This window comes from Protomyctophum parallelum (assembly GCF_964188405.1).
Source record: "Protomyctophum parallelum genome assembly, chromosome: 9".
Taxonomy (NCBI): Eukaryota; Metazoa; Chordata; class Actinopteri; order Myctophiformes; family Myctophidae; genus Protomyctophum; species Protomyctophum parallelum.
In genome coordinates, this window is record NC_139706.1 from 43,175,252 (window position 1) to 43,200,355 (window position 25,104).

Here is a 25,104-nt window from a genome sequence, read left to right on the forward strand (position 1 = left end):
TTGCGTCACAGGAGGCCTCTGTCAAAGGCAAGAAAAAGAAAGGGAAGAAATCTAAAAAGGCTAAGAAGGAGAAGAAGAAGGAGAAAAAGGAGAAGAGGAAGGCTGAGGCAGGACATGGATCCGACGACAGCTCAGAGGTGGGAACTGGAACCAACTTGTCTAAATCTTATTTGCAGTGCCTGCCCCCTATTTGATTGATTTATTGAATACTTTATTGATGATTTACATCACAAGTACAGGCAGTACAACGGGACACAAAAAAAGTCATGCAGCTGTCGAAAATATACCGGAAATGTATTTAAAAAAATATATATATAATTCAAAGTGAATACATACCGTTTCTGATGTTGTTGCATTCATATATCCTCGGCGCTACGATCCTGCAGCATTAATTTTGGAGCGGTACTTTCGTGGTTTTGTTTCAAACTGAATTCTGGGAATCGTAGTTCTAACAGCCCATAGACATGTAGCCTCGGTCCCAGCCTTACTCATCTGCAAAGAGAAAAGCCTGGTAGCCTGGCAGGGATTGCATTACCGGAAGTGTCGTTCCAGGAATATCCTCAGATGCATTTTCCCCGGATACGATATTATTTTTTGACCAATCACAACACTTGTTTCATTCACGGAGAATGTAAACAGATTTGTAAAGCGCCAACGTCATTTCCTTCCCGCTACTTCTGCCAAATTTCAGCAATGCACTCTACAGCGTAGGTCTTGCCCAGCGTGATAGACATGCCATTAACACAGCATTACTTTATCATTTTGTATTGTGTTTGTTGTCTGTCAGGACTCGGGGGACGAGTGGGTGGAGGCTCAGCCACAACAAGAGGCTGCTAAAGCCTGCCAGAGTCCTGCTGAAGACCCCAGCCCTGACCTCTCAGCCCAGGTAAGACCAGGGCTTTTCATAGTGGTAGAATGCATTTTCATTTCCCCCCATGTTTGAGACGCATCTTATGGGGAACAAGGCCAAATCAGAATGAGTTTATATGCAATTCATAGTGCTTGTCACATTTAAAAACAACAGATACATTTAAAAAAGAGAGAGCAGACAGCATTTGTTCCAGACTGCTCCAGATTCTGTCCAAAAATCCCGCAAATCGTTACACACTATCTCTATAGTCTATGTGTTCAAACCGGATCTGTCCGATATTTCATATTCCATCCTAATTGGCTAACATTGGCTTTCAAACTTTGCAGGATTGGCCCGTTTTGAATAAAAAGACAAAGCATGCAATTTACGTGAAATCTTTCACAGACTTTCCTACTAGACTGAGGAATATATCCCACCCTTTTCACATTGGCCTGTTATAGCGCCACCAGGAGGCCTGTCTGTCTGTCTGTCTGTCTGTCTGTCTGTCTGTCTGTCTGTCTGTCTGTCTGTCTGTCTGTCTGTCTGTCTGTCTGTCTGTCTGTCTGTCTGTCTGTCTGTCTGTCTGTCTGTCTGTCTGTCTGTCTGTCTGTCTGTCTGTCTGTCTGTCTGTCTGTCTGTCTGTCTGTCTGTCTGTCTGTCTGTCTGTCTGTCTGTCTGTCTGTCTGTCTGTCTGTCTGTCTGTCTGTCTGTCTGTCTGTCTGTCTGTCTGTCTGTCTGTCTGTCTGTCTGTCTGTCTGTCTGTCTGTCTGTCTGTCTGTCTGTCTGTCTGTCTGTCTGTCTGTCTGTCTGTCTGTCTGTCTGTCTGTCTGTCTGTCTGTCTGTCTGTCTGTCTGTCTGTCTGTCTGTCTGTCTGTCTGTCTGTCTGTCTGTCTGTCTGTCTGTCTGTCTGTCTGTCTGTCTGTCTGTCTGTCTGTCTGTCTGTCTGTCTGTCTGTCTGTCTGTCTGTCTGTCTGTCTGTCTGTCTGTCTGTCTGTCTGTCTGTCTGTCTGTCTGTCTGTCTGTCTGTCTGTCTGTCTGTCTGTCTGTCTGTCTGTCTGTCTGTCTGTCTGTCTGTCTGTCTGTCTGTCTGTCTGTCTGTCTGTCTGTCTGTCTGTCTGTCTGTCTGTCTGTCTGTCTGTCTGTCTGTCTGTCTGTCTGTCTGTCTGTCTGTCTGTCTGTCTGTCTGTCTGTCTGTCTGTCTGTCTGTCTGTCTGTCTGTCTGTCTGTCTGTCTGTCTGTCTGTCTGTCTGTCTGTCTGTCTGTCTGTCTGTCTGTCTGTCTGTCTGTCTGTCTGTCTGTCTGTCTGTCTGTCTGTCTGTCTGTCTGTCTGTCTGTCTGTCTGTCTGTCTGTCTGTCTGTCTGTCTGTCTGTCTGTCTGTCTGTCTGTCTGTCTGTCTGTCTGTCTGTCTGTCTGTCTGTCTGTCTGTCTGTCTGTCTGTCTGTCTGTCTGTCTGTCTGTCTGTCTGTCTGTCTGTCTGTCTGTCTGTCTGTCTGTCTGTCTGTCTGTCTGTCTGTCTGTCTGTCTGTCTGTCTGTCTGTCTGTCTGTCTGTCTGTCTGTCTGTCTGTCTGTCTGTCTGTCTGTCTGTCTGTCTGTCTGTCTGTCTGTCTGTCTGTCTGTCTGTCTGTCTGTCTGTCTGTCTGTCTGTCTGTCTGTCTGTCTGTCTGTCTGTCTGTCTGTCTGTCTGTCTGTCTGTCTGTCTGTCTGTCTGTCTGTCTGTCTGTCTGTCTGTCTGTCTGTCTGTCTGTCTGTCTGTCTGTCTGTCTGTCTGTCTGTCTGTCTGTCTGTCTGTAATGTAGTATAAAGTTCTCTGTCTGTCTATAATGTAGTATAAAGTTATGTAATACATCTTCTTTTCCTTCGGCTGTTCCCTTCAGGGGTCGCCACAGCGAATGATCTGCCTCCATCTCCTCTTCTCTCACACAAACTAACTTCATGTCCTCTTTCACTACATCCATACATCTTCAAAGTTGGTCTTCCTCTAGCCTGGCAGTTCGAAACTCAACATCCTTCTACCGATATACTCAACTCACTATCCCTCCTCTGTACATGTACAAACCATCTCAGTCTGGCCTCTCTAGCTGGCTTTTCCTACAAAACATCTAACATGCACTGTCCCTCGGATGTAGGGCTGCTAGGACATACAGTAATGTGTCATATCTGCCCTGTGCACCTTTAGTTTACGAAGCCTAAAAGCCAAACATAATGTTCCAATGTTCAACGGCAGAAAAGCATCGTTAATGAATGAATGAAATGAATCGTTATAATCGCAATTATTTGTCACGTAAAATGTCATAATCGTGTTGGACCTAGTAGAGCCTGCTGTAGCTCTGCGCGCAGGGGCAAACGTTTTTATTATAGACCGTGAGCCAGGACCCCATTTTTGGGGTCATTTGTACCGAAGGGGGGATTAATTCTCATAGTGATTTTTGGGAAGGTATACACCCCTAGTGCTAGAAAAAATGTGATAGCATTGCACTGGTGGTAGCTTTCTGTGTGTTATCACTCCATTTATAACCCCATGTTAAAAGACAGTTTTCAAAATCCGAATGAAGCATTCTACTTCAAATTCATGTTTCTATCTGGTTATTGACCCCCTTTCTTTAAAAAATGGTGAGGATATAGCCCATACTATATATTTTACAAAAAAGTTGTTAAAAATAGCATCTTCAGCAATAATATCTATGACAGGCAGTGACAGAATAGTGATAGAACTAGGCTATAGTGTAAGTAATGCATCTGAAGTATTTTTACCGTACTAAAATGTCACTGTGACATTTATGTCACAGTGACCTGACCTGAGTCAAACTAACAAGTACTCACAGTTGAGTGTGACAAAACAGCTGCTGTGCATTGAGTTAATTGACACAGTATAACACAGTATAAAAAGAGCCAGTCAGTGGAGATTAGACAGTGCTACATAACTGAACGAAGAGAGAGGAGTGTTTACATTGAGTAGCTGTATTCAACACTAAATTCCAATTCAAACTGTAGATAAATACATGTGCCCATAGTTTTTTATTTTCTTTTTTTTTAGCTTTTTTTCATCAAGTTTTGTTTGAAATTTCTACAGTGACAACTGCAGTTTACAGCTGTCCATACCTTCACAGCCTAATAATCAAAATCATTGTCCAAGTCTTCAACGTCTTCATCTGAACTTGACACACTCTCTGAGGTGGATGCCTGGTTCTCACAGTCTGCCAGTCTACACATGTCAGTACACTTGAGGCCATTTGCAACACACACACATTTTGGGAGTGAACATTTCTTTGTACAGTTACAGGCCAGTAGATCCAGGACAGCATCAGGTGCAGGCTGGCCTTCCATCCAGTGCACCACCAACTGTTCAGATTCCCCTTCTCTCTCCATCTTCCATCCTCTGCCAACAGGGCTGGGAACTTGTGGGTCCTGCTCCAAGCATCTTCTCCATATACCAGCCTGGTAGTTAGCTCGCTGTGCATGTTTTGTTAAACAGTCCTTACATGGTGGGAGTTGATGACTTTCAATTTCACCTTTTTTGGCACAGAAAAGATGATACCTGAGCTCATTGATCTTGGTGGTTGAGGCTTTTGGGACATACATGAGACATGTAAATACCTCTAGTTTGTCCATCAGTTCTGGGGAAAGGTCCCATTCCGTACCCAACTCAAAGAATGTGTCCTGTATTTCCCTGTTGCTGGTGAGAAGTTTTAGGGCACTTGTTTTCCCTTTGCCTGCAAAGGCACTTACAGTGTCACATCCAGTACTGTATATGCATGCAACCCAATGAGAGCCCTACAAACCTCCAAGCCAACAGAGGCAGCAACTTTCCTGATGTCTACAAGCCTTGTACGGGTTCTTTTGCCACATTTCTGGAACAGTGGGGCCGTAATCCTGTCACAGAATGCTAAAGACATAATGAAAACATCAGTGTCTTCTGAGCAGATGACTACAGACTGGTATCCCTCTCTTGTGGCATGGGCAGCATGGAGAAGTAGGCGACCATCTGCTTCTTCTTGTTGACATTGAAGAGCAGACACCTCCTCACTGTCTTGGGACGTAATTCTGTAACATGTGTCATTCACAGTTGCATAAAGAATCTTTCCCTGTAGCTTTGATCTATATTCTGCATTCCTCCATTCATGCACAATGAATTTAATGAGACTGGTTTTGTTGCTGACTTTGGTCAAGGTCTGTAGTCATCTGCTCAGAAGACACTGATGTTTTCATTATGTCTTTAGCATTCTGTGACAGGATTATGGCCCCACTGTTCCAGAAATGTGGCACAAGAACCCGTACAAGGCTTGTAGACATCAGGAAAGTTGCTGCCTCTGTTGGCTTGGAGGTTTGTAGGGCTCTCATTGGGTTGCATGCATATACTGGATGTGACACTGTAAGTGCCTTTGCAGGCAAAGGGAAAACAAGTGCCCTAAAACTTCTCACCAGCAACAGGGAAATACAGGACATATTCTTTGAGTTGGGTACGGAATGGGACCTTTCCCCAGAACTGATGGACAAACTAGAGGTATTTACATGTCTCATGTATGTCCCAAAAGCCTCAACCACCAAGATCAATGAGCTCAGGTATCATCTTTTCTGTGCCAAAAAAGGTGAAATTGAAAGTCATCAACTCCCACCATGTAATGACTGTTTAACAAAACATGCACAGCGAGCTAACTACCAGGCTGGTATATGGAGAAGATGCTTGGAGCAGGACCCACAAGTTCCCAGCCCTGTTGGCAGAGGATGGAAGATGGAGAGAGAAGGGGAATCTGAACAGTTGGTGGTGCACTGGAAGGAAGGCCAGCCTGCACCTGATGCTGTCCTGGATCTACTGGCCTGTAACTGTACAAAGAAATGTTCACTCCCAAAATGTGTGTGTGCAAATGGCCTCAAGTGTAGCCTACTGACATGTGTAGACTGGCAGACTGTGAGAACCAGGCATCCACCTCAGAGAGTGTGGAAAGTTCAGATGAAGACGTTGAAGACTTGGACAATGATTTTGATTATTAGGCTGTGAAGGTATGGACAGCAAAGTAAACTGCAGTTGTCAGTGTCACTGTAGAAATTTCAAACAAAACTTGATGAAAAAAAGCTAAAAAAAAAAAAGAAGAAAAAAAAGTATAAAACAACAAAGACAAAAAATATTTATATAAAAAGAAAAATCCAAAAAAACATATATATAAATATATATAGGGGGCTAGCGGTGCTGAGCCTTCTCGTGGCGGCCCTGTTTTCACAAATTTTACAGTACCACACACTCAATAATTGCTAATTTATGCTAATTGTTGTTATTGCAATTTATAAACTGTCTTGTCTTTACTTTAGACATGTATACCATCACAAAAATCACTTTGAGCATTAGCCCCCTAGGTGGTACAGACCAACCCCCCTTGCTCATATGGCCATTTTAAGCCCCTCAGCCATATTAGATATTGAAAATGACGCCTTTCTGGAAAATATATTTTACTAGATTTTCACTATGTTCTCAAGCATACCTAAAGGTACCAGAATCAATTGGAAAAACATTTTGTATATTTTATTTTAGGGGGTTAAGTTGTATGTTTTCATATATTGACCCATGTAATTTTCGCCTATTGTTGTATAATAAAATGCATGATAACACCAATAAAGCTACCTCTGGTGCAATGCTATCACATATTTTCTGACTCTAGACATGTATACCTTCACAAAAATCACTATGAGCATTAATCCCCCAAATGGTACAAACAAACCCCCCTGGCTCACGGTCTATTACCCTAGGTAACTAGTTAATGAAACGATAGTAAATGTATGTGTACACACACATGCACGCACACACAGGTCATGTCATTGTGTCGTCATTGTGTCCTATAGAGGGATGAGTGGATGACGTTTGACTTCTTGGCGATGAGTACAACGTCTACCACAGAGAAGAGGGCTGAGAGAGAAAGGCTGAAGGAAGAGGCGAAAGCCAAAGCCCTGGCTATTGAACAGGTATGGAGTGTATAATATTACTATTATCATCAGAAACCTCTTATCTCTATATTCTAACCTTTGGTGTTTCTTCGTAAATGCATGCTCTGCTCTGCTTGATCATGCTACAGCAGTGGTGCCCACACTACTTTCAAAATGACCCGCTCAACAAGATCTACTCACAAAAACAATTATTATCCCAATGCTGGGGCTTTGGAATAGTGGCGCTGGATATAAGGCAAACACACGTGGAATGGGAAATAGAGGGAGGAAATGGAATTGGTACAGTGTGTTTTGTATAACGTTGTAATACTACTGTGTGTGTGCAGCACTCTTGAAAACAAAGATTGAATCCTAGTATTAAGCTGACAGGCCTTTCTTGATGTCAATCAATTCACCTTAATCCAAGTGGTTGTGGCAAAGATATATGTGAGTGAGTGAGTGAATTTGAGAACTGGACATTATGAGGACAATTTTCCTGGTCCTCAGTGTGGTTGTTTTTAGAAATGTATTTTTGAGTTAAGGACAATTAAAGTTTCGACCATTAAGGGCCGCTTCACCGATTTTGCAACCAGATCCTATTTTAATGACGTTTAGGACACAAGAAACACGATCCTATTTTTAAAATGAAGAAAGTCCATGTCTGCTCGCAAGTACAGTGATATGATATCCGTGTGTGTGTGTGTGTGTGTGTGTGTGTGTGTGTGTGTGTGTGTGTGTGTGTGTGCATGCGTGTGTGTGTGTGTGTGTGTCTCTCTCTCTAAGGCTGGTCTGCACAAGCTGGAGTTGAATCCGTTCTGGAAGGATGGAGGGACTGGCGTGCCCCCGGAGCAGAAGTCCAGTACTGCAATGACGACGGGTAAGGGTCACCCTATTATCCCCTCAGCATCACATCACCACTGTGATGATTTAAATAGAATATCGTTACTGTCGGGTAGAAACCTTGTATCTCCATATTTCAACTTATGTTTTTTCGGAGATGGATGCCCCATTTTGTCATACTAAAGTCACACAAATAAAAATAGCAGACATACAAGCTCACAACGCGGTGCCTTGCGACGTGTTGTGAGCTTGTAGATTTGATATTTTCCACACATCATACGACGAATGTCGAATAGGCTGAGCTATCAGCAGCATGCAGCAGCACAGCCACCATCCACCAGCGCGTTCCACCAGCCAGTCAAACTCAACTTTGGCTCGAAAGCCCCCCTTTTAAATACATACACGCATACATACATACATACCTACATACATACATTTCAGAAGTTTTAGCAGTTTTTAAGGACCCACTTTTAGGCCAGTGCACCAGAGCAAACTCTTGCCTTTTTTTAAACCCTACCCATTTTAACCAAATGCATACATACGTACATACATACATCTCAGAAGTTGAAGCAGTTTTTAAGGACCCACTTTTAGGCCAGTGCAACAGAGCATGCTTTTGCGTTTTCTTTTTAACCCTATCCATTTTAACCACATACATACATACATACATACATACATACATACATACATACATACATACTTAGGTATGCGGTCTAGCCTAACTTGGACTCAGGGGGGTGGACGCCTCTGCCTTGCATAGTCCCCAGTGAATAGGCAGTTTGCCCTTCACTGGTAACCCTATTTAAATATATGAAGGTATTGTGGGCTGGGCTTTTTACAAAAAAGCCCCCCTTTTAAAAACATACACATACATACATACATTTCAGAAGTTTTAGCAGTTTTTAAGGACCCACTTTTAGGCCAGTGCACCAGAGCAAGCTCTTGCCTTTTTTTAAACCCTACCCATTTTAACCAAATACATACATACATACATACATACTTTTTTTTAGAGACGTGTGTCAACAGTTTTACAAATAAATAATATGGTGCCTACACTTTAAATCTGTCTGTGGGTTTTTTAATTATGGAACATATACAAAGTATTAAGAGCTTGTGACTAAGTAATAAATATGTTGCATCCATTGGAACAGCTTATTATTTTTCCCATTAACTGAAAAGTAGCCGTTTTGGACATGAGGATACTCACATCGGTTTGTATGCGTGTGCTAGTCGTAGACTGCAGGACGTGCAGGTTAAATTAACACAACAAAGGGCAGTGGCTTCACTAATATTATTCAAGTGGCTGTTATGTTGAGCATCCTGCTTTCCATTCTCACACTCCGTCCACGCATTCAGATAATTCCTCTCAATAAACGCCTGGACATTCTTCGGGCGCCCTTGGAGAGCCATTAACATGCTGGGGTTAAGTGTTGTCACAACACACTGGCTGGTAATACGGTGGCCGATGCTTTCAATGTATAATTTAGTTCAATTAGGCATTTAGCAGCATTCAACACACAAGCATGCCAAAGTGTACACCGACCTGATGTCACTGATCACATGACCATCTAGATCTCCAGTTCTGGGCTGAACGGAAGGGGGGACTTTTTCTTTTTATTATTTCCAATATACCTTAAGAGTTCCATAACTCTAAGGTATATTAATGACATACTGTAGTTCGATGTTGAAATTGAGTGGTATTCCCCTTTAAGGACTTTGGGTTGAACAAAAACAAGCACTCCTCTTCCCCAACCCTTACGGGAATAGTATTTGGTGCGACATGAAAGTCGGGGGATTTTTAAACCCGCAGCAAGCTGGATATCGAACCCAGAGGTCGTGCATCTAACCAGAGTAGAGTAGAGGAGTCATTCAGCCAATCCTGTTGACCACAAGAGGGAATTGACATTAATTTAACTAGCGCTGTTCCCTTGATCTCCATAACCCTGTTATCGTCCTCGGAATCCCCTCTGGACACAAGATTGTTGTTTTCCGAGAAATTCAGCTACATTCCCACACTCTTCTGACAGTACATATCTCTCTCTCTCACTCTTCCTGTTCCCTTTTCTCTTACACGTTTTATTTTTAAATCTTTTTAGTTTCAAAACATTTTATCGAATCCTTCGCTGATTCTACAAATGCCTTCTAAATCAGTGGTTCCCAAAATGATATGTATTTGTCAGGACCCTGCAAGCTTGTATCATCAGATCTGTATATATATATATATCAAGGCCGTGCACTCCCTGTGGTGTAAGATTGTCATCACCTGGGTGGGTCACTTGTGTAACTTTCCCGACGTTAAGCTGTGTGTTCAACAACACAGCATGCCCACATTAGCAACGGTTGCTTTACTATTTGAATCGCTTTTGGTGTGGAGTTTAGCCAAAATGGCACACCCACTGAATTTGCATACCATAGGTGCGAGGTTTGCAAGCCCTATTGCCACAAAATCTATGCTTGTAGATCGCTATTTTCTGCAAATGTTTCCCCCCCAGGGAATAAATAATAAATACATAAAAACACACCCGTGTCAAGTGAGGGGCGTTCTGAACATTATCTCATTCCGGCCCATCACAATTTTTGTGTTTATGAATGATTGTGTTTACACAAACACTCAAAAATGGCCATTCATTTTCAATGGCATTTAATGTTTGTGTTAGGACAATGTTTGTGTTGACAAGGACATACTGTAGGGCCCCTGTACTTTTGATGCTTTTGTGTGATGTGTGCATCACACAAAACACACACATGATCACACAAAACACATGTGCATGATCAAGTTGGGCGTTGATTTACTAAATAAACACAAAAAGTTAAATTATGGAGATAAGAGGTTTCTGCCCGACAGCAACAATATGAAGTTCCACTTCCACTGTCTTGTGTTGATGATGCAGCACATCTTTACAGACAGACAGACAGACAGACAGACCAATAGTTTCGCAGTCACTTCACAGTTCAAAAAGAAAATATCACACCTGTGTGAACTGAGTGGTGCAATTATCTCTCTCTCTCTCTCTCTGTGTAATTAGCAAGCAACTGTGCAACACTATATCTCTCTCTCTCTGTTTCTGGCACAACAGCGCCACTTTTGCCCCTTGACTATAGTCACATAGTCCAACACATAGTCACATAGGTTAGGACATAGCTGTAACTGTATAACTGTATGTGTATGTGTCTCTGGCTGGCTGTGTCCCTTGGTCCCTGGCTTGCTGTGTCCGAGCACGGAAATAGCGTTTGGTTGGTTTTCATCAACAAGTGTAGCCACACGCACGCACGCGCGCACACACACACACACACACAAACATTCCTGTGTTCCTCGTTCCTGTGGGTCTGGAAGTTCCGGGGAACCCCTACACGGTAACTCTGTCATTTATCGACCGTTTCGGTCGATAAATGACAGAGTTACCGACAGAGTTACCGTTTAGGGAGAAAGGCTGTTTTATATACACAGCCTGTGTATATATATATCATCATATCAATATCATCATATCCTGTGTAACACAGGATATGATGATATTATCGAAAGTGCTAACTGAAAAACTAAATATAAAACTAAAAGAAATTAATATTTCAATACTATAATAACTCTGGTATGTGTGTATATACATGATTTGTATGAATGCCTCCCTCATGCACCTCATTCCAAAACATCTGGGGCTAGTCAGTCCAAAAACAATAAATGCTGTGAGCTGTGTAGACGCTGGGAGAGACCACCGTTCACCCCACTTTAACCCCCCCCCCCCCCATCAACTGTCTCCCAGTAAAATGTCTCCTACACTCTGTGACAGGTTGTGTGTGTTTGGAAGGTCTTATCTCCCACCAGACATAAATCGGTGAAACCGCATCCCACCTTTCCCTTTGAGCCCATTAGCTCTGGGGGGGATTCATGGCAGAGGGTCCCATGATGTTGACCTCATCCCCCTCCCTGGTATCCATTCGTCAACTTCTGGGAAAACCAGTCATTCTCTCCAAAAAGTCAGACCCCGTTTCCATCTGGCCTCCTTATGTTGGGCATTTCATTGTAGGCACTAAGAAAAGGAAAATAGAAATGGCTTGTAGATCTGCAAATCTTTGGTAAACAGCAAAGTGTGTATACGGCACTAACGTGTTGTGACACATTGTGAAGCTTGACGGCCATTTTCACTGTAGACATTTGTGTGGAGGGAAAAAAGCTAGCCTGGAATTTCTTCCATTTCAGCCTGATTTTCCGAACACCACCTGTTACAGTTCACAAGCCTGTCATTGCTGATTGGATAGTATGCAACAAATCACAGTAGGAATGGAAGTGACCTGGATTTGACATTGGAAGGCTCTGGTCCCACCCACAGACCAGAAGACTGAGAAGCGAAGTAAAAAAAGTCAGCTGGATGTAGTCAGTCAGTCTTGTTTCCAGGCTAGAAAAAATGGGGGCCTAGTACAGACCAATGGGGGACTCCGGGCAACGAAGTATAGGGTTTAAGTGGTGGATGATAATCTCTGGTGTGCAGGTGTGTCTGTTTGATGTGCCGACGTTAGGCCGACGCGTCTATTTGCACCACCCGGTCGTGTAAACCTTGCGTTGCCTTTTCCAAGTCTCGTTTAGAAGTAGTCAAGTGTCTTGTTTTTATGAGTGGGGTGGAACAAATATTGCATGGCTAGGTGGAGCATGCACATCATGCAACGTACATACATCACTGGGTCACGAAAGTAGTAGGAGGACCTTTTAGAAAGGTACGGTGTGAAAGGAGATTTGGGCAGAGAGCGAGATGACGAGTCAGCATTTTAAGAGTCAAAATGACAGGTATGGTTGAGAGAAGAAAACCGAGGACTTGCTGACGTGCATGTGTGCACGCCTGCGCGCCACCCTGTGGAGTTGGCATGGTGTTCAATGTAGTGAGACTCCTTTTAACTGGATGGCAGAATAAGCTGACTGAAGCATTATCATAGTAACTCAGTCATAGCTATAGCAGACATGCACATCACAATCTCCTGGTTGTATGCAGGGAGGAGAAATGCATAGATCGGAAAAGAAACACCTCTGTCGGGTGGAAACCTCATGCACAATGCAGAATGTCAGTGGTGTAAAATGAGTCTCCCCTGAGTGTTATAGTAACGTACTGTACATTGGTTGTTAGTTAACCATCTATTATGTGTGGGTAGACTGTGGAGAGAGTGATTTAAAATTAAAAATAAATAAATTAAAACTTATTTTTCAACCCCTATGTATTTGTTGCCAATTAATTCCTCCCCACACACATTTCTGTATGTAGACACAGCTGAAATCATCACACGAGGCATTTAAAATGCAAAACTTTTTAAGTGTCAGAGTTTAAGAGTGCTCGTTGGATACTACCGGTACTTAGTTAACACCCCTGCGTACCACCTGTTTTGAATTTGCACATAATGCAGGAGGCAGCAGGAGGTTGCTTTACTAAAAATGAGTGCTTCCAAACTCCAATACTGCAAGGAATTTACATAACAAGTCTACAGTGGATTTTTATGAAACAAACACTTTGCAGATAGAGTATAATTCAAGCTTTTCACACAGCTGCAATGTTGGTGAGTTTGACGTTGTTTAATACAATCAGAGTCAATGGGAAGTTGCACCTAGTTATACGGTGGGGTGCCATCCCACACGATGGGTGCTTGCCACGGGGTTATGGGTACAATGTTTAATTTAATTCTACTTAAATTACCTGCAAGTAGGTCACATATAGACAAATAATACCATACAAAATGAACTACCATACAAAACATAGGATTCAACACTTTGTTTGCATTTACAGTATAGCCTTATATTGGAAGATATGTTCATTTTTGGTATTCGGTACCTGCAGCCATCTTGGATTATGGCAAATGTGGGGTATTTGCAGTGAGCAGATCAGGGTAGATTATTTATCCTGGCTAGTAGACCTAATTTCCTGTCAGAATCAGTTTAGGAACAAAATAAACCAATTTTGTCCAACCTCTGCCATTTAATGACTGGACTATTCTCTGACTATTCTCTATTTGCCATTGAGTCTGATGCAACGCACAGGTCCTCGCTGTACTCCTGGTGAGAGCAGGAGTGGACCTGGTGAGACGTAGGAGGGGCCCGGCCAGGAGACAACCCACAGAGCCTAGTCCCTCCACATGCCAGAATTGTACCTCTCAGTCCCGGCATAGTAGTTCCGGAGTGGTTCCAAAGGTTTGTGTGGCCCTGGTCTTTCCCTAGTGGGTCTGATCGAGGGTAGCTACTGGGACGTAAGTCAGGACTTGATCACCCGGCTGGGTCACCTGAGTGAGGGGTATGATGTTGAGAGACCCGAAACCCTGATGACCTTAGGATACATCACTGAGGATACGTCCCAGTTGCATCCATGCTTCTTCGTTCTGAAGAAAATAAATATATGGGACTATGAAGGTGTACATTTTTCTGTACACGCTATCGGATTTTGTTGATGTGTTGCTCTAAATTCTCTTTTTGCGGCATTGGGTTGTAGTTTGTGATTGGTGGTTTGAAAGAACTAACATAGCAAACACTTATGAATAAATTAGTCGTTAAAAAGCAATCTCTCTCTCATTCTCTCTCTCTTTCTCTCTCTCCCTCCAGCGGCGCTGGTAGATGATGGTGGTCTCAGCTGGCTGAGGAAGAGCTACAAGCGGATGAGCGAGCAGGCAGAGAGAGAGCAGCGCAGCCTGGACGATGTGGTGGCTCAGAGATACGGGGTGAGGCAAGGCTACATACGGAGTGAGACGGGGTAATTGGGTGCATGTACCAAACAAGAATCATTCATACTAATGGACGGTTCCACTGTGAAAGACAGACAAACATTATGAACTGTGCACATCCTTGAATATGTATATCTCTTTTGAAAGCAAACTATTTTAACTCAAATCTTCTAGGAGTCCCTGAAACTAAATATATTGAGATGGTGGTCCACAGCCAATTGGGCTATATGACATATGACTAGTATGACAATCCCTATATTTGACCCGAGCCGACCTAGTGCTGATAGCATAGTCGGACAATATATAACAAGGGTTGGCTTCAGGGAGAAGGCAGAAGTTGAAGCATCCTGGTTTAAGTTCTAATCGGACACCACTGCGGGGGTCCTAACCCAAGTAATCGGCAATAGAGCCTTGAGCTATTTTATAACTGTGGTTTTCTCGTCCACAGTCCATGGAGCAGTTCCAGAAGCGACTGGCCCTGGCCGAGGAGAAGGCGTACGGACAGAAGAGAGGAGGACAGAGGGATCATGGGCCGGCAGGGAGAGGGAGAGGAGGAGGGTGGAGGAGAGGAGAGACGGAGAGAGACGGGGACAGAGGAGGAGGGGAGAGGAGAGAGGGACAGGGGGCAGCGGACAGAGACAGGTGGAGTAGAAACGAGAGGGACAGACGCCGCGATGGAAGAGAGGACGAGAGGTACAGAGAGAGGGAACGAGAGAGAGGCCAAGATGGAGACCAAGAAAGGGATAGAGGCAACGAAAGAGATCAAAATAGATATAGAGAAATGGATAGAGAGAGAGGCGGAGAGAGAGATGAAGAGAGAAACAGGGAGAGAGAGAGAGGCGGAGATAGAGACAAAGAGAGAGACAGAGATGGAGAGAGAGATAGAGACAGAGACAGAGAGAGAAATAGGGGTATAGATAGAGACAGAGAGAGGAATAGTGATAGAGATGAAGACAGAGGCAAGGAGAGGGCTCCAGACCGGGGTGAGGAGCGGCATCATGCCCCCAGACAGAGCCCTTCTGTCGGGCAGGGCCGTGGCCAAGCTCCTCTCTCCTCTCTTGGTTCTCTGAAAGGCCGCTTTCTAAAGCCCTCAGAAGAAGATGATGATGCAGGTGAGTGGACTGAGCATCAGTTCATATTCGATCAGAGCCCCATATGTCTTCCATTCTGAAAGTTAAAAAAATACATTTAGGTACCTCTGCGGCTCTGCACAAGACATTTGGCACAGAGCAATCTAGCTGTCTGTCCAACACACAGACAGATAGACCTACTGACAGACCCACTTATAGAAGGCTAGATTTCTGCTATTCTGCTATTTCTGCTACATTGTTTTTAAATGTTTAAATGGTTTGGCACCCATTTATCTCTCTGAACTACTCAAACCGTATGTTCCCACAAGGACCCTCAGGTCCTCTGACCAGCTTCTCCTGGTGGTGCCTAAATCAAGGCTGAAGCTTAGAGGGAACCGGGCTTTTGCAGTCACAGCTCCCAAGCTCTGGAATGAGCTGCCTCTGCACATAAGACAGGCCCCCACTCTTCAGGTGTTTAAATCACGCCTCAAGACATATTTTTATTCTTTGGCTTTTCCTAGCATAGTATGAGCTTTTTGATGTTGAAAGTGACACTGTGTACTGTATGTTGTTTGTTTTTAAATGAAGTTGTGATTTTTATTATTTTATTGTAAAGCACTTTGGTACAACTTGTTATTTAAATGTGCTATAGAAATAAAGATGGTATGGGTATGGTATGCTAGATCCCTACTTAAACGTGAGAAACATTCAAAACATTCAGTAGTGTTCCTGTAACTTCTCTCTTCTACATTCAAAATAGTGTTTGTCTAGTGATGTGTACTTGCGTTTGAAATGGAGCACCAAAGTGTGACATAATTTTCGCATCCTACCTACGTTTTTTTTTAATTCCCATAGACAATTTAATATCACGTCATATAAGAACAGGGCTCCAAAAACTTGGAATGATGCAAGTTGGAAATTAATGCCCCACCCAGATATTATGTCTGTGTCCCTTTTATGCCCATATATGGAGTTCTTTGTCAGGCATGCCCAAATATGGAGTCTATGCAGACATCAGAATGATGTCAGAACAGTCCAGCTCCATATATGGACACTGGGCAGGGGCCCTGTCCAGAGCCCGGGCAGAGGCCTTTTTGGGGGTGGTTCTGGCAACTGTGGTGTCAGAAGTGGTGTCCCCTTTTATGCCCATATATGGAGTTCTCTGTTAGGCATGCCCAAATATGGAGTCTGGCCCGGGCAGAGGCCTTTTGCGGCTGTTCTGGACAACTGTGGGTCCGACCGCCTCGACACCGGGCACTGCACTCCCTGTGGGGGTGTGGAACGCGTGTGTCGAATTTGACTCGAGTTACATGGATTTCAGACGTGTACACACACACACAGAGACTTGGTGCATTTATAGATAGATGGATAGATAGATTGATTGATTGATTGATTGATTGATTGATATGAATGACTGACTATCGTAATACGATACAGAGCCACAATTCTTATATAAGACAAGCCTAAAGCCCTAACCACACCAAAGGGTCACCATGCAACTCCTTGGGTCCAAACAGTTGCAAGGAGTTGCATGGTGACCCTTTGGTGTGGTTTGGGCCATTGAATTCCATGCGTTGAATCACTTGGGACAACGTACGTGGGACGAAGTACGTCACCGTGCAACAGGACATATCACACTGCAGGGACAACGCTAAATTGGTACATTGGTACATTGGTACTTTTACCTGAAGTCGGAATAAATTCCATTATTTGCTGTTTTTTTGCAGGTCCACAGTCTCTCCCATCTGCGGCTTTCCAGAAGCCCGTTTTGGACGACGAGGAGGATTCGGACCGCCGTGGGGGCGCCAGGGTTCCAGCCTGGAAGAAGAGCAGTGGTCCTCCACGCTCTGACCCTTCAGAGAAACCAGAGCAGGACAGACAGAGGCATGCTGGGATAGCTCCTCTCGCTGCACCCCAACAGGGTGCTCATGAAGACAGCGCTGCAGTGACATCATCATCAAGGTCAGGCGGGTCATCATGGGTCACACGGACATTTCATCTACTACTAGTTAGCCCAATTACAGAATGTATAGGAATAACTATTCAGATCATAGATCTCACTCTCTCCACTGTTAACTCCCCACCTACAGTATAGAGTTGTAGAAATCCAATCTAACATCAATCTTCTCAACTGCATCAGGACAATATCAATGAATAATCCATACTACTTAATTTATTCTTCATCGTATGACGTGTGTCGTGCGGGGGGGAAATAGCCAGCCTTCAAGCTGGAATGTAGGCTTTATTTTAAGCATATCACTAATGAGATCCAGAGAGGTTCTCACAACCTTCAGATGGATGCATAGAGCTCTGTTACACACATACACAGTCCTCTTTGGTGCTTGATGTGTTTCCAGGAACCTGTCGGGAAGGTTTCTAATGCTTATCTGCTCTGATACACTAGAGACCCAGAGAACTCCCCCCACCCATGGGAGCCCAACCTTGAGCTCTTCATTCAATTCGGCTCCGTACTCTTTTGTGTCTGAGGAGATATAGGCACATGCACGCTCTCTCTCTCTCTCTCTCTCTCTCTCTCTCTCTCTCTCTCTCTCTCTCTCTCTCTCCATCCATTGACCTTGTCCATCCAAAATGTAACATGACTCCAAAGCTATGCCATCACAGCGTTCTTTATTCACAAATCTTCAATCTTGGAATCCATTAGTCAATTAATGAATGGGTTTTTCAAAAGGAAAAGGAATGTCAAGCTCCAAATTGATACACATTAGACCCCCATTTGAAACAGTTTTGTGCCAGGGACCACCCACTCCTACAGTCCAGACTGTAGGTGGGGGACTGGGGAGAGTGATCTGAATTGTCATTCTCAATACATTCTCTCATTGCACTAACTTCGAAGACTCCACTTTGAGAAGCACTGAATAGCCAGTGCACGTTCAATCCGCACGCACGCGCACACACAGTGTGCATTGTCATGTTTTCCCTATCATTAGCTACAGTATATGTCATGTACAGTATGTTTATCCTGGGTGATATTCTAGGAGCTAAAAGGCTCAGTGTAAAAGCAGTCTACCTAAAAGCAAGCAGCGAGGGCACCTATCACAAATGCACTGTAGCTATCCTTGGACTGTGTTTCCCCAATCTTTGCTTTTAATTTAATTTCAAGCACACACTGTTTAATTATTATGTTCAAAGGGATTCAAGCACACCCTGTTTAATTATTATGTTCAAAGGGATTCATCTGCGTCCAAAGCATGTGACAGGGCAGCGGTACAAGCTGCCATGTCGCTGACGCTTTTCTGCGCTGTGCTTCTTCTCTCCTGCGTTATGCATCATTAGGCTAAGTTGTTTAGCTAGACGGCCATCTAAAAGCACCCGGTACCAACAGCAGCATGGAATGAGAGTACTGCTGTTCTTGGCAAACAGAATGGAGGCAATCAGAGGCGTAATAGTCTAGAACAGTGTGCTTGCTGTCCTGTCATCTCCTTCTCAGACCTCCCCTTGTGAGACTATACCTGTGGTTGGAAGATGTACTCTGATGTTTTTATTTAAGTAAAAGTAGCAATACCACAATACAATGTAATACTCCGTCACAAGTCCTGTTTAACAGTTCCAATTTTGTCTTCTCATTTATTTTAGTAGTAATGATTGCTATAGTGTTTGAAATTGGAAGTGATTAAATAAATAAATGAGAAGAAAAAATTGGAACTGGAACGCACGCACCGATAAACAAACTTTAGTTTTCTTTTGTAAACTGGATTTTGGGTCTAGCACTCCACTGAGAAAACCCATTGTTGATGTGCATCCTCTTTTTCTCATTTAAATAATAACTACATTGGAACAATTGGAACTCAAGTTAGTTTTTTCACCATTTCCTGACAAGTAATAGTTTTGGACATACGGTTTCACCAGACAGCGATAACAAATACCAAAGCATGCAATAATAGACCAAGCTTTCTTTCATTTCTATTCCTCAATTGCTCAATTGTTTTTTCATTACCTCGAAATGATTCCTTCCCCGATATATTTATGGGCCACCCTCATCTCAAATTACCTTCATCTCTGTTCCCTAAATGTATCTTTAGTCTCCAGTGGTGGAAAGTAACTAAATGTTGTTGCTGTCGGGCGGATACCTCTTATCTTCATATTATTATATTATTATTTGTTTGTAAATTAACACCCTACGTGATCACACTACAGTGTCACACACAAGTATCAAAAGTGGGGCCTTGTTCCTCTGAGAGTCAAACAGATACAGTACTGTATATCAGACGCAGGCTCTGATGAAAAATAGGTTACGGTGGAGCATAAACTCAATCTCTGTCTGTCTGTCTGTCTGTCTGTCTGTCTGTCTGTCTGTCTGTCTGTCTGTCTGTCTGTCTGTCTGTCTGTCTGTCTGTCTGTCTGTCTGTCTGTCTGTCTGTCTGTCTGTCTGTCTGTCTGTCTGTCTGTCTGTCTGTCTGTCTGTCTGTCTGTCTGTCTGTCTGTCTGTCTGTAGCAGTGAGAGTGAGGAAGAGGAGCTTCCGTTGCTGACAGATGAGGAGATGAACAAACTGGGAGCCAAGCTGGTGAAAGCAGAGATCATGGGGAATACGGTAGGTCACTCCTCAAGGGATAGATAGACTTTTGTACTCATGCCAATAAAGTGTGTGTGCGTGTGCGTGTGTGCGCCACTCGTGCCAATAAAGCTTCTTTGCATCGGTGTGTGTGTTGCACTCATGCCAATAAAGCTTCTTTGAACTGGTGTGGGTGCGTAGCATAGACTATAAAAAATATGGACAAAGCGTTCCCCGGGTCTAACATGAACGTAAAATGAAGCCTGTCAGTCCTTGAATAGGCCCTGCGGTAAGCCCCGCCCGCTCGCTCAGCTGCCTCGATACCGTTGTTAAGCAGGACAAACATCAGCGATCCTCCATTGAGGACCGTGTTATGTCGGCGTTTTTCCGAAGAGGAATAGAAGCATTCATATCAACAACATTCATACTATAATAACGCCATGGTGAAACGTTGCTGTTGGGCGTCCTGCAACAGTGCTTCATAGGCACCCAGAACGTTTGGGGCATTCTCTTTTTATTCCTTTCCCGTGGGTGCGCACAATGTTTACATTCTAGAGGAGGAAGCGGCGGTGGCGTCACTCGTTCACCCTCCCTGCTACTATCATACTAGTATTAACGTCAACCTTTACTAAACAATGGTTAAATCAATCGTCTAATAAACAACAAACAACTTACCATGGAGCAAATGGTGTGCTTTGTAACTTTCTAGTTGCCACTTGCTTGTGTGGACGGCAGCCACATAACTGTCTTCAACCACAGGCTCCAGTCACGTCCCCTCCCACTGCGGTTCAGAAAAAAAAGAACGCTGCTTACCCCCCCCCTTCTGCATCCAAAAAGTGAAGGTCCGCTAATGGTCTAAACTATTTTCTTTGCCGTTCCTAAATTCAAAATAGTTTAGACCATTAGCGGACCTGGTAAGCAGCGTTCTTTTTCTGAACCGCAGTGGGAGGGAACGTGACTGGGGGCTGGAGCCTGTGGCTGCCGTCCGACCAACACAAGCAACTGAGCGTGGAGATTAGAAAGTTACAAAGCACACCATTTTGCTCCAAGGTAAGTTGTTAGTTGTTTATTAGACGATTGATTTAAACATTGTTTAGTAAAAGTTGACGTTAATAGTATGATTTAGTAGCAGGGAGGGTGAATGAGTGACCGCCGCGTCCTCCACCTCCAGAATGTAAACATTGACATGTGCATGATGTGCGCACCCACGGGAAAAGGAATAAAAAGAAATGCCCCAAACGTTCTGGGTACTTATTAAGCGCTGTTGCAGGACGCCCAACAGCAACGTTTCACCATGGCGTTATTATAGTATGAATGTTGTTGATATGAATGCTTCTATTCCTCTTCGGAAAAACGCCGACATAACACGGTCCTCAATGGAGGTTCGCTGATGTTTGTCCTGCTTAACAACGGTATCGAGGCAGCTGAGCGAGCGGGCGGGGCTTACCGCAGGGCCTATTGTAAGTCGCCATCTTTCTAGATCCGTTTGGGCCCAGCTGGCCCATTGGCTGGCCCAGACAACGAGGCGGGACTTCCCCCCCCCTTCTTCTTAGTTGGTTTTTATTTTGACTCGAGTGGGTGGGGAATCCACGCCACGCCCCTCAGAACATGCGCGACTTTATGGTCATTTTTTATATAAATGGGACCATAATTTTCCAAAAAGAATATTATGACATGTCACATTAGAAATGAGACTTTAAACTAGTGACTGGAAGCAGAAAGTATTCATGACCATGTTTATTAAGGTAATACAGTCTAGGTGAAGTTGGGCCCAAATTCTATGGGGCAGCTGGGGGCTATGGGTTTTTTGGGCCCAATGACAGCGCCACAACAGGCCATTATATGAACTTTCATGAAATCCCGATTTCCTTGTGGCTTCACAAAATATCTGTCTGACTGCCCCCCTGGTGCGTAGGCCATGGTGGACAAGCTGAAATCCCAGTTGGAGGCAGCTCGAAAAGCCAAGGAGGCCAGAGCTGCCAGACCGCATCCGGAAGCAGTTCATACACAGCAGGTACAGTAGAACCCATGACTTTTTGATTGATTGATTTTGATTTTGACAGGGATCATCTGGGGCCACAGAGAGATATAACAATTTACAATTTAGGCATTTAGCAGACGCTCTTAATCCAGAGCGACTTACATTTAAGCAAGAACAAAAGCATGGGAATACATCACATAAAAATCACATATAGTTGGGTATCATCAGCATAGAAATGAAAATTTACTCCGTGATTGGTAATGAGTTCGCCCAATGGCAGTATGTACAAGGAGAAAAGCAGAGGACCAAGAATCGAGCCCTGTGGAATACCAGAACTGATGTCGTGTTTGTCTGAGTCAAACTCGGCTAGATTGACAAAGTAACTTCTGTTTGATAGGTAGGAGGTGAACCAGGACAGGGCCGTACCAGACAGGCCTATCCAGTGCTCCGAACGCTGTATTAAAATTTAATGATCAATCGTGTCAAATGCAGCCGTTAAATCTAGAAGTAAGAGAACGGATACATGTTTCTTGTCAGCAGACACCCTAAGATCATTCATTACTTTTGCTGTTTCTGTGCTGTGCCCTTTCCTAAAGCCAGATTGGAATTTGTTGTGCACATTATTGTTCTGTAGAAATACATCCAATTGATGAGAGATGCATTTTTCTAAAACCTTGCCCAGAAAGGGTAGATTTGAAATGGGTCGATAGTTACCCAAAACAGAGGGATCAAGATTGTGTTTCTTGAGTAGGGGCCTAACTACGGCAGTCTTCAGTGAGTCTGGGAAGACGCCTGATTGTAGAGAGCTGTTTACAATTTTAAGGATATCTCCAATCACACTGTCTAAGACCTCTTTGAGAAAGGTGGTGGGAATTGTATCCAATGAACAGGAGGATGATGTCATCTGTGAAATGGTTTTGCAGAGTTCGTCTTCATCAATTGCGCAGAACGATAATAGGCTCCCCCTGGAGAGATCTACCCTGGGACCATTAGCTGCTGTTTGAAGGTTTGCGCTAGCAGCAGCACCATTCATAATATCAGCTCTAATGTTAAAGATTTTGTTATCAAAAAAGCATGCGAACTCATTACACTTAGCTGTAGAGGCCGGGAATGACTGCTTGTAGGACTGGGGGGGGGGGTTAAAAGTCGTTCAATGGTAGAGAATAGGACTCTAGCATTTTTCTTGTTCTCATTGATAATGCCAGAGAAATATGCCTGCCTTGCTAGACGCAAGGCTTTGTTATAGGCGACTGTTGACTTTTTAAGAATCTCTTAAGTGGATGGTGAGTTTATTTTTTCTCCAAGCTCGCTCAGCTCTACGACATTCTTGCTTCAGTGAGCGTGTATGCTCATTTAACCAGGGCGTTACTCTGGTGTTATGTTTCTTTTTTGTTTTAAAGGGAGCCACTATATCAAGAGCTGACTCTAGTTTAAGATTAAAATTTTGAACCATATCATTTACTGGGGAAGTATCGGGCAGGGGGGGGATAGTTTGTAACATTGTCAGTAGTAACGGCAGTCACAGATTCCCCCTTTATGTCGAATGCCTCGAATGTTGCATTCTGCAACATTTTCTGCAGTGTGACTTTCCTTCAGCTCTGCTGTTTTAAGAACGACATTTTCCAATCGTCTGAAATCCAATGGACGTGTTTCAAGCGATCGGGTGCTGTTGTACAGCTTAACAATTCTACTGGTGACTGTCGTACGGCAAGGTACATAGTACAGAGGTTCCAGTTCCCGACAGAACTCCCTGAACACCGTCCCATCAACCAGACTGATTGGCCTCATGTCCTTTGTTATAAACGTAGCAGTATTTTTGTGCAAGTCTCTTGTTTTGCTTCATGGAGAGCACTTGTCGCAGGCGGTGGATAGTATTCATTCAGGTTGTTTGTTTGGTCACGACATTGACAATGCGTCATGCAGTGTCGGATATGCATTTTCAAGATGGTTGTTCAGGTTGCTTGTTGTGCTATGGTAGGCCAACTCTACTGGTCAAAAGCCAAAGTGGTTCCATACAGCGCTTTTAAGATTGCCTGGCAAGTTGCAGTGTGCGGATGTCCCTTCTTCCACATTGTATGCTCTCTGTCATCATCGCACCTGCTCCAAATTGCCTGCCGGGTGTGCGGAAGTCTTCTCTCTACAAAGATTGCCTGGGGTGAAAATCACTCTGTGATTCTCCTCTGGCTCGCTTGTCTGAACTCCTGTGTAGTGTTGTCGTGTTGTAGTTTCCTGTTTCATATGATGTGAAAGCAGGAAATTGTGATCTCGCGACAACTGCTGAGAAAGGTTACAATTAGTCTCGCGAGAACATCTGAGGCATTAATTATTTTTATTTTTTTATATTCTAATATTCCTTATTCCTGATAGTTTGTAGCACTATCAGCTGCATACAGTAATTGCCGATACCTGTGCCATCCAGAAAGTTGCATAATTGCCAAAAATATGTCATACATATGTACTTATGCAGGCATTGACTAAGGGTTGCCCACCTGCCCCTGGCAGGTAAATAAAACTTTCGGGTAGGTGGAGTTTGAGTTTAAGTTGCCCGACCAGGCAAGTGCTGGTTTGAGATGGGACACAACCAACTGTCTATGAACACAACACAAGATATCCGTCTAAAATACCTGAATGTGGCCAGAACGCTCTGTCTTCTGGTCTGTAAGTTATGAAATGTTTTATTGCACAGCCCCAGAAAGTAAAATATTTTGTAATGTAACAGTAATTTTAGCTATCATTTCATATTGAACAATTTGCTTTTCGGGCAAGTGGGCATGACCTTTGGGCAAGTAGATTAGTAGAACATGACCTGTACTTGCCCAACGGGCAATGCGTTTGCCCGTTTTCAAGATGGTTGTTCAGGTTGCTTGTTGTGCTATGGTAGGGGCAAGTGCCATCATTTAGCTGGGTGGTCCCCAGCTAAATGATAACCAAATTGACCCTTTAGATCTTGAACTGTTGAGAGTTCAATTATTGTTAACCCATTTAGACCTGAGGACGATTCACAAATCTCTTCTAAATCATGACAGTTTTCTGAAAAACCATGTTTCTATGTCAGTCGTTCTCAAACATTTTCATGTCAAGGACCCCCAAAAATGTATGTAATTGGCCGCCCACCCCCATCTGAAAATATGTAGTTCCAGGGACCCCCCAGAAGCAAAGATTTGAGCTAAAAACGTCTCTGAAAGAATATGTATTCAAAGATTTGCACTACATTTTCACGATCCGTGGCTGAAATGCAGAATAAATAATG

General features: G+C 43.7%; 1 protein-coding gene across 1 annotated transcript in view; it reads left to right on the forward strand.

Moving 5' to 3' along the window:
• Window positions 1–25,104, forward strand: part of cwf19l2 (CWF19 like cell cycle control factor 2) — a 49,490-nt gene that overhangs the window by 5,994 nt on the left and 18,392 nt on the right. The window contains exons 3-12 of the mRNA XM_083773272.1: window positions 12–137; window positions 788–886; window positions 6,685–6,804; window positions 7,549–7,642; window positions 14,174–14,289; window positions 14,741–14,836; window positions 14,885–15,404; window positions 17,090–17,324; window positions 19,816–19,912; window positions 21,789–21,887. Of these exons, the coding sequence (XP_083629398.1) occupies window positions 12–137; window positions 788–886; window positions 6,685–6,804; window positions 7,549–7,642; window positions 14,174–14,289; window positions 14,741–14,836; window positions 14,885–15,404; window positions 17,090–17,324; window positions 19,816–19,912; window positions 21,789–21,887 (1,602 nt within the window). The remainder of the gene's footprint in view (window positions 1–11; window positions 138–787; window positions 887–6,684; window positions 6,805–7,548; window positions 7,643–14,173; window positions 14,290–14,740; window positions 14,837–14,884; window positions 15,405–17,089; window positions 17,325–19,815; window positions 19,913–21,788; window positions 21,888–25,104) is intronic.